This window comes from Rousettus aegyptiacus, unplaced genomic scaffold (assembly GCF_014176215.1).
Source record: "Rousettus aegyptiacus isolate mRouAeg1 unplaced genomic scaffold, mRouAeg1.p scaffold_m13_p_2, whole genome shotgun sequence".
NCBI classification, from domain to species: Eukaryota; Metazoa; Chordata; class Mammalia; order Chiroptera; family Pteropodidae; genus Rousettus; species Rousettus aegyptiacus.
In genome coordinates this window covers 28,305,557-28,319,467 of record NW_023416295.1, presented here as the reverse complement: position 1 = coordinate 28,319,467, position 13,911 = coordinate 28,305,557, and the positions used below count along the sequence as shown (strand labels likewise).

At 37.3% G+C, this 13,911-nt stretch overlaps 1 protein-coding gene across 3 annotated transcripts in view; it reads right to left on the bottom strand.

The window, feature by feature from the left end:
• SATB2 (SATB homeobox 2) overlaps positions 1-13,911 on the bottom strand; it is a 177,489-nt gene that overhangs the window by 32,037 nt on the left and 131,541 nt on the right. For all 3 annotated transcript variants that reach the window (XM_016131054.2, XM_016131052.2, XM_016131051.2), the window contains exon 10: positions 3,779-3,976. In XM_016131054.2, the coding sequence (XP_015986540.1) occupies positions 3,779-3,976 (198 nt within the window). The remainder of the gene's footprint in view (positions 1-3,778; positions 3,977-13,911) is intronic.

The window sequence follows — 13,911 nt, the reverse complement described above, 5'->3', positions numbered from 1 at the left end:
ACATAGCAGGGACTTAAATGGCGGCTTCTAAAGAGACTTAGAATATGAAAAAGAAAATTGGAGAAACCAGATAATTCAATATGACATCCAAGCTACTCATCACCAAGAGGGATCTGAATTCCTGAGGACTCCCTAGTCTTTGGGGCTGACAAAAGTTTTCAGTCGCCCCAAGCTCAACCTGGCCTCAACCACAACCCCGCTTTACCTCGGAAGGGAAACACCACCAAGCATGCACTTCTTGGTAAGCATGCAAAGAGTTCTGTTAGGTACTAGGGTTATAGAAATAAATGGCACAAAAAGGCTATCACGGAAAAAAAAAAAATCAGAGCCACAGGGCCCATGTGGTTTTGGTGTAGCAGCTTGAGATACAGAGCTGGAGTCACAGGGACAAGGTGACTTTACAGGGGCTGAGTGACATGACAGGGTGACAGGAGTGAGGCCTAAATGAATAAAGTAAACAGGATATATATGCATGTGCAGAGTGTGGGTGATGAGCATCAGGCAGCAGGAGGGTGAATGTGTGCCCTGCATGGAAGGGATCAGCTACAGCCATGTGGCCCAGTGGGTCAGGTCTTCTGATTTTTTTTAATCGTCATGTGAAATCTAGATTTTATGTGAAACCTACTGATTTTTAAATGAGGGTTCACATTTTTAAAACCCGATGATTAAAAAAAGAAATGCATCTGCAGGCAATATAAGCCTATCAATTTGTAAACTATTTGCAAGCAAACAAAAAGAAAAATTTCCTCTCTTCTGTGAAGAGATTCTGACTCCAATGCCACAGAAAGTACAGACTGGGAAGGAGGTGAAGCGAAGCTCCTGCTTTGAGTCAGTACATTTATACTGAATCCTAACTCCACAGATTAATCTGGTGGGTAATTACATACAGGTCACTGCTTCTTATCCGTACCATTTTTAAAAATTGGGGAATTGTGTGCTCTAAAGAAATGACACTTTTCCATGACCACAGTGAGGCAGACTTCTGCATGCCTGTTAATATGCTACATATGTCTGAAACTCTTAATAATCACTGATTTCACCTATACTTAACAATTTAACCATGGTATATTTTCTGCCTAATTAAACAAAATGTAACATTATCAAACCAATATTATGCTACACATGAATTTTAAAATTTCTAAAATCATAAGCAATTATAGCTCCTTAAACTTTCATTTGGTATAAGAACACAAGTAAATTTCAACATTGATTTTAATGGCTTAACTTTTGGACAAGTACAATTTGGGGATCTTTTTTGTTATGGTCCTTCCCAGAGACTGTGCCAACTGTATATACTCTCCAGTCTCAAGAGTTTCAGTTATTTTTCTTCACTTTTCACATCACGAATGTAATAAATAATTAATCTAAATCTTTGTATTTTGCTGACAAACAAAATGCAGCATTCAAAGAGTGTCACTCAGAGACAGGCACAATGTAAACGAAAAAGCGATGTATTTGACATATGTCACAGCAGTCATGGGATCAAGGTCAATGGCTAAGGCAAAGTCAGTGTAGACAAAAAATTACCTTATTTGTAAACTCTAGGTAAGATCTGAGCGATAGGAAGAACCTTTTATAAAATAAGAGAATTTTTTTAGTGATATCGGAAGTTAATGCTGATTGCCACAAAGTGCTTCACCTGGGAAGTACAGACTGACTCGTTAAATATCGTTAGGATACTCTAATTTTGCCATACTAACATAAAAGGTAATAAAACTCATAAATTGATTGGCTATCTGCTTCTAAGATTTACTTTACTAACGCTGGTCATATAACTGACAAAATATTATGTCATATCCTTTATCTACCCAAACATGGGGACCTCATAAAGAGTTGGACAAAAAAATGGAGAGAGGAATTCATAGAAGCCATCACCCAAATGAAGCGAAGCCCTTAGTTACAACAGTAAAGATTTTAGTATTTTTATCTCAAACCTCTCTAAATTTCCAACGATAAAATAAAAATGAAATGAAAATGGAGTAATGGAATAATATTAGCATCTAGCATAAATCAGTTTTTCCACTCCTCTTCTATTTTTGCTTTGCCTGGACTGAACTAAGACCCTAGATGAACAGTCCACAGAAAGTCAATGGTTCTCGGACGCTCATCTTTGGCCTTGTGTTGGCTCAGTACAGAAGGTTTTATCAGTTCACAGCAACATGAGAAAAACAAAGTGAAAGTAGGTTTTTCATATAACTGAATTTATACTGTTCATAAGATCTTTTGTCTGAGATTATCCTTTTCATTAATTTGCTTATTTAAAAATATTTCATTTTATGAAATATGTGGATAATAAATGGCAGCATCCCTTGAATTTTTCATAAAAAATTATTTTCCAGAATAAAAAGTTGGTGAACCTATATTGGGTCCCTCTTTCATTCAAATTTCTACTAAATCTCAAAATCTGAAATCTACTGTTCTGTGTGACTCAGCATATTAATATATTTATTTATAGGGAGGTGCTCTGGTGTTCAGATGAGGCCCCAGCCAGGAAAAGACAGGAGAGGAAAAGGGGTTGGAAGGGTAAGTCCCTGGGGCTCACCTCAAGGGAATGACTAATCCCAAGCACCAGTCCAGAAACAAACCAAGAGAGCAGGCTCCACCACTTACTGGTCTAAGACCTTTATCACCCACCAACTCACTCTGAGTTCACTGTGGAGAGTATAAGAGGTGAATCTAGCTCTGTGAATTCATGAGTCCAATCATTTTGGTGATTCATGCTGTGACTTGGGAAGATGCCAATGAGAACATGAAAGCATTGACTGAGATGTCAATATTTGGATGAAAAATTATGTGAGAGACCATCTCACTTCTGGCTCCTCTCGCACCCCCAGGCACGTGAAGATGGAGAAAGGAGGAAAGACAGGAAACCTAAGCATTTCACCATGTCCTTCACCACCTCTCCTATGACACCTTGATCAAAAAACCATACCCTACCCTTCTCATTTTCTCTCCACTCTTCACACACATACACACCTACATGCTCTCCTGTCTCAACCTTCCTGTCCTTGCTACACAAAAGGAGATTCAAAGGCTTTGGAAGGTCCTCTTTGGTGGCAGCTGGGATTGGTGGTATTAGGCAGTAGAACAAGTCTCATTACCTACCCAAACCATTTGTGGGAAAAACTCTGATGAATGTAATTTTGGGAACCCTAGTTAATATTTCTTTCTGAAAGTAACTGATTTTAGACTAAACTCAATTACTTTTAGAAAGAAATATTCCTCTTGATAATAGAAAAACCAAGTAAACAAATTATAGAACCCAAATGAAGGTAGATTTCTGAAAGAGAGGAAACCGAGAACAGCAAAAACTCATCTTAAACGTCTAAGAATCTATCAGAATTTCTCTCAAAGCTCCAATTGAGTTCAATGGTATCTCTGGCTCATGTAAATATTTCTTTTCTTCAGCCTAATCAAAAATTCCTTGAATAATTTTGAATCAATTCATTGGCTACTTTAGAGGTTTTTCTTTAGAAAATGAACTGTCGGGAACTATAAATTATGTTTTCTGATTGGGAGATTTAATTCTGCACGAGTGTTCTGGCTTCGCAATCTCACAAATAAAAGGCCCCGGGAAAGAAGCTGCCTTTGGAGTCAACTCCTCAGTCATTTTCTTTGTGTGAGTATGTGTGTGTGCACACACACTCTTCTCAACTGTGTCCTCAGGGGCATGGCACGAGACATCTTCCTGTGGGAGCTGATGTAGTGTGCCCCTTCGACCCTCCAGTTGTTGGCATGGACGACCTTTCTCAGACTGAAATCAGAAGGGGGCGCTCACCTGCACTGGCTCAGGGGGAAGCTGGACCACGTGCTGCATGCGCTCACTGTGGTGATGCCTGGACTCCTCCTCGTAGATCACATCCCTCTCATGCTGGGGAAGGTTCAGGAAGCGACGAATGGTACAGAGGTTCTCCCAGAGAGTGCGGTTTTCTGGGCTGGGGTTCTCCTTCCAGCGGAGCAGTTCACAAAGCCAGCCCTAGAGAGAGAGAGAGTCATTTGAGTTAACCTGCAGAGTGCAGAGCAGCAGAAGATGGCTTACTTGAAGTCCAGGGATATCCTACTTTATCATATTTTTCTTTCAAAATTGTTCCCACCAAACTGGAGAGATCCTGAAATAGCCTGTCAACGCTAAAGCCAACCAATGACTATATAAATGGTTTACACCAATGCCTGAGAATCTTCACTCTTGTGAATTATCTGTCAATCTTCCTATCAAATGTATTCTTAATTTACAATTCCTTTGTAAAAGCTACTCAAGCAAGATTATAGTTATCCAATTCTCAGGAAAAAAATTAATCTGTGTTGGTCTGCTACAATTTCTTTTTAATTATCCAATTGGATAGGAGTCTATCCTAAGAAAAAAGTGAGAATGAACAAATATGTGTTACAAAATGGCAAACGCAAAAAAAAGAAAAAAATATCTAAGTGTAAATAGCACTGAATTCTCCAGAGAGAAAACAGTCTTACAATTATCAATAACCCTACAAAACAGAAAAAACAACCTAGGCTAGAATAAAAAAAAAATGCTCCATCACTATATGCCTTGAGCTCTAGGCTCTCTTAACCACCACCTTCCCGCCACAGCCACACCTGCAGGAAGGTAGGCAGTTGGTCGGGTCACACCTGCAAATGTCTGCCTCCCAACTCTGGCATCCGGATGTTCTCTTGCTCGCAACTGCACGAGAAAGAAAATGTAATGCAAATAATGATGGATTATATGAAAATAATACAGAGGATGCTGTCAACATCGCTCACTGACTCATGTCAAAATATTTTACCCAGTAGCTTTCTAACCCATCATTTCCAAGCTACATCGCTAATTTTAAAAACAAGAACTGTCCCACATCACGCCTCTTGCAAGAGTAAAAATTTTTCTAAAAAGGTGCATAAGTAAACACAAATGACTTTGTCAAAAATAAACCCAAACCTCAACAAATTTCTATATCATAACTTGTAAGCCAATAAAAGTTCCTGACACGCATTATAAAAACCCCTTATAATATCATAAGCCGTTGTTTGTCTAACTCTCCACTGTGTCTTCTGCCTTTACCCAAAAAAAGGCAAGATTTGATTATCTCCGCTGCATCAGCCAAGACAGCAACACCAGCTGTTCTCATTGTGCAGCCTCTTCCTCGCGGCCTCCATGTTAATAACCTGATCATTCCATTTTCTCCTTCAACTGCCGGCTGCAGCACCGAGAAGAGACAAAAACCCAGGCCCATCTGCAGCAGCTGTAGGCACTGAACTGTGAAGCCACTGGGGATTTATAAACTAATCTGTAACACAACACTGCCTTGTTTTTACAAGTGAGAGGCCACATTTGCGCAGACCTGATCTTTTCTTGCAATAAACTGGGAGCTGGGGAGAGTTAGAGGGTTAGGAAGAATGAAAACAAGATACCTAATCATTTGCTTGGAAATGTTTTTCCAAGTATTTTCATAGATTTTTTTTTTCAGTTCAATTGAGACGGGTAATGGTTGATTTTCAAGGTGCAACACATATGAAAATTAAAGACAATTTTTTTAGCCCTATCAGAAAATAAATTATATTTCTTAAAATCTCCTAGTCCCAAAGTGTTTCCTCAAGGGGTTCTTTATACAAAGGAAAGAATTCTTGAAATGGAAAATAAGCCATCTGTGGAAAAAATAAGCTTCTATTTCTCTGTCTTTTCACGGATCTGAATAAGTCTCCAACTGAAGTCTTTCAAATCTTTCAAACAGGTATGTTTAACATCTCCCAGGGGAGGCTACAGCATGGAGACCAATCATTTAACAGAAAATAAAAACAAAAACCTACATCTGTTAAAAGATGAAGTTCTGAGATACCCAGTACTCAGACCTTACGGAGGACAGCACCTGCTGTTCCGCTTAAGGAGTGAATTGCATTGTGGGAAGCCACGGCTTGAAAGGAGACAGGTGACAGCTGAGTGGTATCTCCACTTATGATACTCGGAATGTCTCGCACAACATTCATTGCCGCATTTGATTTATATGCGCTGTTATAATCTGCACTCATTACAATCACTTAGAACAAACTACAGGCCTCGTTATGAACTGTGTGTTGTCTGCCATCAGTCTTTAAGAAGTGTAGTGCTCAATTTGCCCACTGACATGCAAGGTCCTGACCTTGAAGCTATTAAGGAGAGGATTAGACACAAGTGTGATCATGTGTGCAGACATAAGCAAACCAAATTAATTTCTGGCACAAGGAGGTAGCCAACAAGACCCTGTTCTTAGGGCACCAGAGAACTTCCTCAAATCCCTGATGGAGCTGAGCTAATAGCATGTTTAAGGGAACCCGGTTTTGAAGATGAAGCACATTCATGGTTTTTAGAGGGTTATTAATCTAGTTTCCCCACAAAGTGTTTGCTTGGCTGATCAGATTAAGGGATGGAGCCTTCAACAGCGCACCCCCACCACAGCAGGCCCCAAGAAATCTGTGATACTTCACAGCCTTGGACATATTGCACCATGTGTACCCAGCTGCTTCAATAATTAGCTTATGAATGTATCAGCTGGTTCTGTGATTTTTATAAATAATAACTAACCTACAGAGCAGAAAGATTGTCAAGAGCCTTACACCAGCATAAAATTGAAAGGTGCTCTAACTTGCTCTTCTACTAAATGCCAATATTCCCTGGTAGTGGAGCTCCTGTAATGCCATTTATAAATATTTATTTTGCATTTGAAATGGCAATATATTTTTTGCCAGTTTTCTTCATGACAGCCATGATTTGCTTTCTCCTCACTCTGACTCACTGCTCGCTCCACCTATTTTATGCTTGTCTATTCTTCCACCTCACTTTCCATCTCACCCTCCATCTTTTCATTCACATGATCCTTCCATCAGTCCATTTGGGATGCTTATCTCTGTTTTCTCAATAGGTCCCTTATTAGCTCTTTGGGCGGCTAATGAATGTGGGAGAATGTGCCACGCTGTTGCATTAACACACATGTATGTAATTGTGAGTGAACCCATCATAGAAGAGATAAAGAGTCTCCACATTGGGATTTTTTTCATTTATATAATTTTTGCATGCCATCCAAGAAAGTTTTGCAGTATCAAGCAAAAAAAAAAAAAGTGTAAATGTCAAATAAAACAGTGACAGATGACAGTATTCTCTATTGAATAGCACTGTTTCTGTCATGCATGTTCAATGGGAACTCATGAATTATTAATAAACAAATCTCCTTTTTCTGTTAAAAATCTCAAGTAGGTTTTTTGTTGTTGTTCCCTATGTGTTATGTGGAGCATTCCAGGAGAATTATTTTCATTTCAGAAATGCTGATACAGAGGTTGATCTGATTTCTAGTCTTGGCCAGCTCTGTGAGCAAGTACTATGAACTGTAGGGTATATACCTATCTGTGATTTCTCTTTTAGTCTCATTATAAGTTTACACCAAAACCAAATATTCATATAGTCAGTTTAGCTTTTTTAGTATGACAGAACTGAGGCTAAATGAATTATAAGTGTTTGAGCACCGCTAGGAAGCATAGAAAGCATTCAGCTTAAATCCCTGAGACCTAACTGCTAAGTTCCTACTCTGACATTAAATAATTGGGTAACCTTTGGGCAAGTAGTTACCCTTGTGGAGCTTCTGGAAATTTAATTATAAAATAAGGGGTTTACAAAGATAATTTCTAAGTTCCCTTCCAGCTCCCTTGCATTTGTTAGAAATAGCAGCTAATGATCAGCCATCAAGATTAAAGTACAAAGAAGAAACCACCTTGACCAAGTGATCAAGGTCAACATCACCAGTGATGACATGTCAACATCATGAACCCTGTGATATGATGTACTGTGAAGAATACAACATATAATATAAGGTAGTCTTGCCCAAAATGCATAATCTCAGCCAAATCATGCCAAACCCAAATCAAGAAATGATCAACAAATAAATAAGTACTTTTTGAAAGTGGCAATGTCATTAAAAAAAAAAAAAAGTTAAGATTGAGGAATGATCACAGACTACAGAAAACAAACAAAATGCAATGAGGTTCCTGGATGGGATCCTGTCAGAGAAAATGAACATTAGTGGGAAAACTACTAAAATTAAAATAAAGTTTTTAGTGTAGTTAACAGTATTAAAATAATGTTAATTTCCTAGATTTGATAATTGCATTATGACGATGTAAAGGTGTTAACATTAGGGGCAGTTCGGTGAGGGATCTATGAAAATTACTATTTTGCAACATTTCTTTGAGTCTAAAATTTGTTTTAAAATGTTTTTTAAATATAGAGATTACCTGAAACTTACATAGGAAAATATAAATGGAGCCTACATGTAATGATGCCAAGGAATTTATGATTTTTTACCCTCAAAATCTGCACCCAGAGAAGGAATAGCATTTTAAAGTCTTCATCCTTGCAATCAAAGGTTAAAGAGTTCCCAAGCTTTCAGTACATAAGCAAATAATATCTATTAACATCTCATTTTGGCTATCTCATTAGCCTCTTAAACAAATATATTTCCCTCTGTGGAAAAAACAAATCTGACCACCATTTCCAACTATGCAGGTGAGGCAACACTCACACTAGTCAAGGTATAGTTTGTTTATAATACACGTGTTCCTGAAAAGTTGTACATCAATCTAAATTTACAAAACAAATCATGTTGTAAATGTATTAGGAATCTTCTCTACTTGAAGAATGTGCTATTATTTCTTTTGAAATATGAATAATAACCCCATAGTTTATCTTTTAGTAAATTGGTAGTCTTATTATTCATTTAAATGAGACACCATCAGTTCACAATTCAAAAGCATTAACAGTGGCAACAACGAGAACCAAAATTTTCTCCTGTTTTTCCTTCATGGTCTCATCTCCCATCAGTCCCTCTTTTGGCCTTGTGCTCCAGCCACTGTGAGTTCCTCTCAGTCCCTGAGTGTGCTTGGTATACTCCCATCACCATGCATGAACCACGGGCTTATTCTCATGGGTGGTTTCTCATTTAGGTTGGTTGTAAGTTTGAACCAAAGGTTGGCTGAATGTTCATATTGTCGGTTTAGCTTTTTTAGTATGGTTAAACTAAAGTGAGGTTAAGTGAATTGCAAATGTTTGAGCGCTGCTATTCCTCACATTACTCTCTTAGCTGCAATGTCTCATATCCAACCCTTTGTCCTCCATCAGAAGCTATACTTCAAAGCTCAGCTGACATGGTCTCACATGATCTCCTATAAGAACTGGTTGTTCACTCTTGCATGACCCCAAAATGTTTTGCTTATATTCTTTTGTAATTTTATGATTGTATTATGTTTTCATTTCCATCAAAAGTCACCTTCTTGATGGGGGTGAAGGAAAAGAGTTGGTTTCTTATTCATTTTAGCATTTTCAGAGTACAGTGTGGTTCCTTGCACATAAACAATGCTCAGTGAATGATCATTAGATTGAACTGAAATTATTAGAATGCATAGAAATTAGCCTGGAGAAATGTTTTACAACCACAAAGAGTTACAGTTGGATAGAAGCACTGTTTTTCAGAAGCAACTCTGTTCTGAGGTTTGTTTTCCTATATCTAATGAATGAATATGATAAAGAAAATGGGGTGATTTAATTTATCCAACTATATAAATGCAAACAGTGACAGAGGTCTCTTAGAACATTAATTCAATTTATAATCTTGTATTGAGCACCCATATACTGCATGCCATGCAGTGTGCTAGCATGTTACATGTATCACTTAATTTCATTATTACTTTTTTACTTAAAAGGTCATTATTACTTAAAAGGTTGAGATCATCAGCAAGGAAGTGAGTAATTATGTCAATTATTAGCTCAGGAAACATATCATCATAGAAAATATGACATATAAGGTGAGCCTTGAAAGATAATGATGTATTTCACCAGATAGGGGAGAGAAATTGTGACCGAAAGCATTTTCCAAGCAGCAATGACATTATCAGCAAATATAGAGACATAGAAAATTATTACATCAGGAGGATAAGAAGCAACCTTGTAGGGCTGAAGTATAGTCTAGAAATGGAGGTGAGGGTCAGATTATAAAGAGTACATGCAAAGAATTCCACCTTAATCTTGAGAGTTATAAAAGGCTTTTAAATGAATGACATGACAAAACCAACTTTTCTTTTTTCCTTCCTTCCTTTCCTTCCTCCTCCTTCCCTCTCTAACACAATGTCCTTAGGGAAGACACTATGATAAAGTTAGGAATACCATGGACTCACAAGGGTAAAGTACATACTTCATAAACTTCATCCTCTAGGAGATTTTATTGTTAAAAAAAAAATGACATGATAAGAACCAAACTATATCAATCATAACCATTTTTTTCTGTGTGTCTTTGCTTTTGTTGTTGTTCATATGAGAGTAATTTAAAGCCCTCCCGGATTAAAATGAATGAGAAAGGGCAATATCCATTTCACTTATAAAAAATTTTAAACGTTTAAAAATTTCAAGTAGTCAATAAATGAGTTACTTATTCTCCAAATTACAAACCAAAAGCTGAGAATTTTCAAATGACCAGTGAGGTCTTTCACAAAACAATAATATAGACCAATGTTTGAGTTTGGAGCCCATCAGATATGGGTTTGAATCCTGTCTTCTCCAAACCTTATGTTTAAGTAATGGGAGAAGGGAAACAAATAGGACCAGCGGGTTCCTGTCCGTGGTACTGAAATGTCCCTGTATACTAAGCTACTTGTTTTCCTACCCCAGGGCACTGGTAATAACTCCAACTTCTCCATGTTTTTTCTTTTACAAAAATTAAATTCTATGTTTATGACAAATTTACTAGTTTTTATAACATTTCAGAACAAATACAAACCAGAACTTGCTCAGCAACAAACACAGGGTTCACAGCCTGCTCCGATTTCCAACGACGACAAAAAAACACAGTAAATGACTTTGTTTCTGTTAAGTAAGGTTGTACTCGCCTTGAAGGCAGGGCCCTGTCACAGTCATTTCTGTTCCCCATGATGTGTCTAACACAGAGCTGACGAGTGAATTCAATTTACAAATAGTAAACAGCCCCCACCTCTTTGCCCCTCTAGGAACTTTAGTGAATGAATAAGTCAGCAAATGAACAGTTCCTTGGGAGGATGACTCAAGTCTTCTTGCAACAGAAATGTAAAAGGCCATTTACTCACCCACATCTTCAATACAGAAAATGTCAGCATATGTAACCAAGAGGAAATGTTTTCTGAGCGTCTCAAAAGAAAATTCATATTATTAACCACAGATAGTTCGCTTTCCAAAGGGAAGCACATAAAGTCCCCAAACAAACTTTTGTAACTGTGAAAGGATTTCTCTTCAGCTGGTTGAGACTCTTCTGAAGTGTGAAATGAGCCAGATAATATTCAGCTCTTGTTTCTTAGTCACCGAATTCTCTTTTCATGAATCCAATAAGTGTCTATTAAAATAAATAAACCCCCTAATGATTCAAGATAACCTAATCAAGAAAACTGAAATGGATAAAAGGCTAACTGCAAGAGGAGACTTGTCAAGGGCTTCAATAAATCCCTGACGAGGCGGTCATCTAAACCTGAAAAAAGATTTGTGCTGAGCATTTGGTTACAGTTCAAGGTTAATTATTTTATACCTTGGAAGTGGTAAGTAAAAATGATCTGCTTCTTTTTTTTTTTTTTATTTTTCAGAACCATACTCCAAGTTCCAAATGCTCTCAGAGACCAATTTTCAGCTGTCTCTGGGCATGCTTCACATTTCTACGGGTGTGTTTGTAAAGACTGATGCTGTAATTGAGAGTAATGAAAATTTTATTTCAGAACAACTCTTTAACCTCTGTTATAAAGGGCTCAAGTCAAGAGGGGATTTCATAAAATCTTGTTGCCCTCCTTATCATAGATATATGGAATATACATAGCTATCTAATAGTATGGAAATCTGGTATGACTTTATATAAACATGCATACACATACATACATACGAACATGCACCTGAAAAAGCCGGCCATGTTTGTTAAGAAGATGAATGAATCTGTAATCTTGTACTTCTTCACTTAAATACCAGAGACAGATATTAACCACAAAATGTACTAGGCTAAAATATCAAGCAGAAAACAATTAAAATATTTTCAGTCCCTGACTTTAGGTCTAAATTTCAGCATATCTATGACAATACCATGTATTGTCATAGATATGTATTGGAGGCAAACTGCCTCCAAATCTTATAAGTGCAGGGGGAAAAAACAAACACAGAAGAAAACTAGGAATGACACTCTTTTGAAAGATCAGGGCTGCGACTAGGGTGAGGCAAGAAAGCAACTAGTGCACAAAACTTAGGGAGTGCAGTTTTGAAAGTGTATGCCACCTCATATTTTGCATCCTAGGACCTAGCTTGCCTCACTCTAGTCTTGACCCTGTGAAGAATGATATTTAACAGCCTTATGGCAAAGTAGTAGGAACTATTCACAGGTACCAACATTCTCCTTCTGTAAGAACCCTGCTTTAACTCCATGTCTTCTTTGCAAGAGGGTAGGGAAAGTATAGAGAGGTAGCTTTAATACATCAGGCTGGTTTGCTTCAAAGTTGCATGCAAGTTTCCAAAGGTGCCATGTCATAAACAGGGAAAATAATGCAATTCAAGATTTCTGCACTAGATAAAGGCATGCTTAAAACCAGAACATACACTTTAGCAATGAGTGAAATGTATTTGACATTTTAAAACTTGCATATGAATTCTATAATTAATCTCCATGATCTCTAATTAAAGACTCCCATAAAAGCTAGCTTTAGGGGATGAAACGTTAAAATAACTAATTGTAGGTGTAATAAAAGGAACTGAATTCCTCACTATAAGGTTGGTGTAAAAACTGAGATCTTGAGGGAATTTCTCCTGATAATATCTCACTAGAATCTCATCCTTTAAGACTATGCCAAGAGAAAAAGGAAGATAATAAAGGCACAACTTGACAAGTAAATATCATTGTGTTGACTGCTTACTTAGTTCAGCATTTGGGAATGTTGAGAAATCTCTACTACTTAGCGTAATAATTTTTTCAAATGGTAATTATAGTGTGTGTATGTATATGTATGTATGTGTGTGTATGTGCAAACAGTTTTAATATACACATATAGTTTCAATACTGATTTTATGGTAGACCTTGAAACAGTAGTATCTGTGACCCAGTTGACAAGAGTAGAAACTCCTCCTTGATTGGCTGTCAAGACAATTGTCTTCCAAATAAACCTGCCCATCAACAGGGGCAGCTGCTCAGGCGAGGCTGTATGCCTCTTTTTAGCCTGCCTTACATAGTGAATCCAAGATGGCAAAAGCAAAATCCTTAGGAGTAAGGCTGAGATAACCAACTCGTTTTACACAGAGCATCATATAGCCAGTACTTCCTGTCATCGTTTTACACCAGAGAGATGAGGCAGCCAAAGCTCTACTTTCAATAGCCTGAGTTATCCCAGCCCCAATAAAGCTATCTCCATAAAGGAAACTTAACAACAGTAATGTCAAACCACTTTTGTGCAAAGTGGCAATTCTTCAATCCTTGAACAACATTTTCTAAAGGCTAAGAAACTAAATAATAAGACTAAAGGTAATATTTTATACTTCGTAAACTTACTTTCCTACATGAAAAATAGGCCTTAAAAAAAGAATTGCATCTTTAACTTGAACTATGTGTCATACAGTATGATCACAATTAGGATATAAACGCGCATGTGCACACCCATGTACACACATATGCATTAGAAGGAAAGACTCTAAAATGTTAATATTAATTAGCTCTGAGCTGTGGAATGATGGATGATTTATGTTTTTCAATTTATATGTTTCTTCACTTTCTGAATTTCCTAAAGGAAGGATGTGATTACTTATTCATAAAATAGAGATTACTTCTTTTTCAAAATATGTGCAACTAAATTGTGCCTGGGACATTTTTAAGAAGACATGCAAAAGCAAAAATTAATATGGTAACCCATGACTGAATG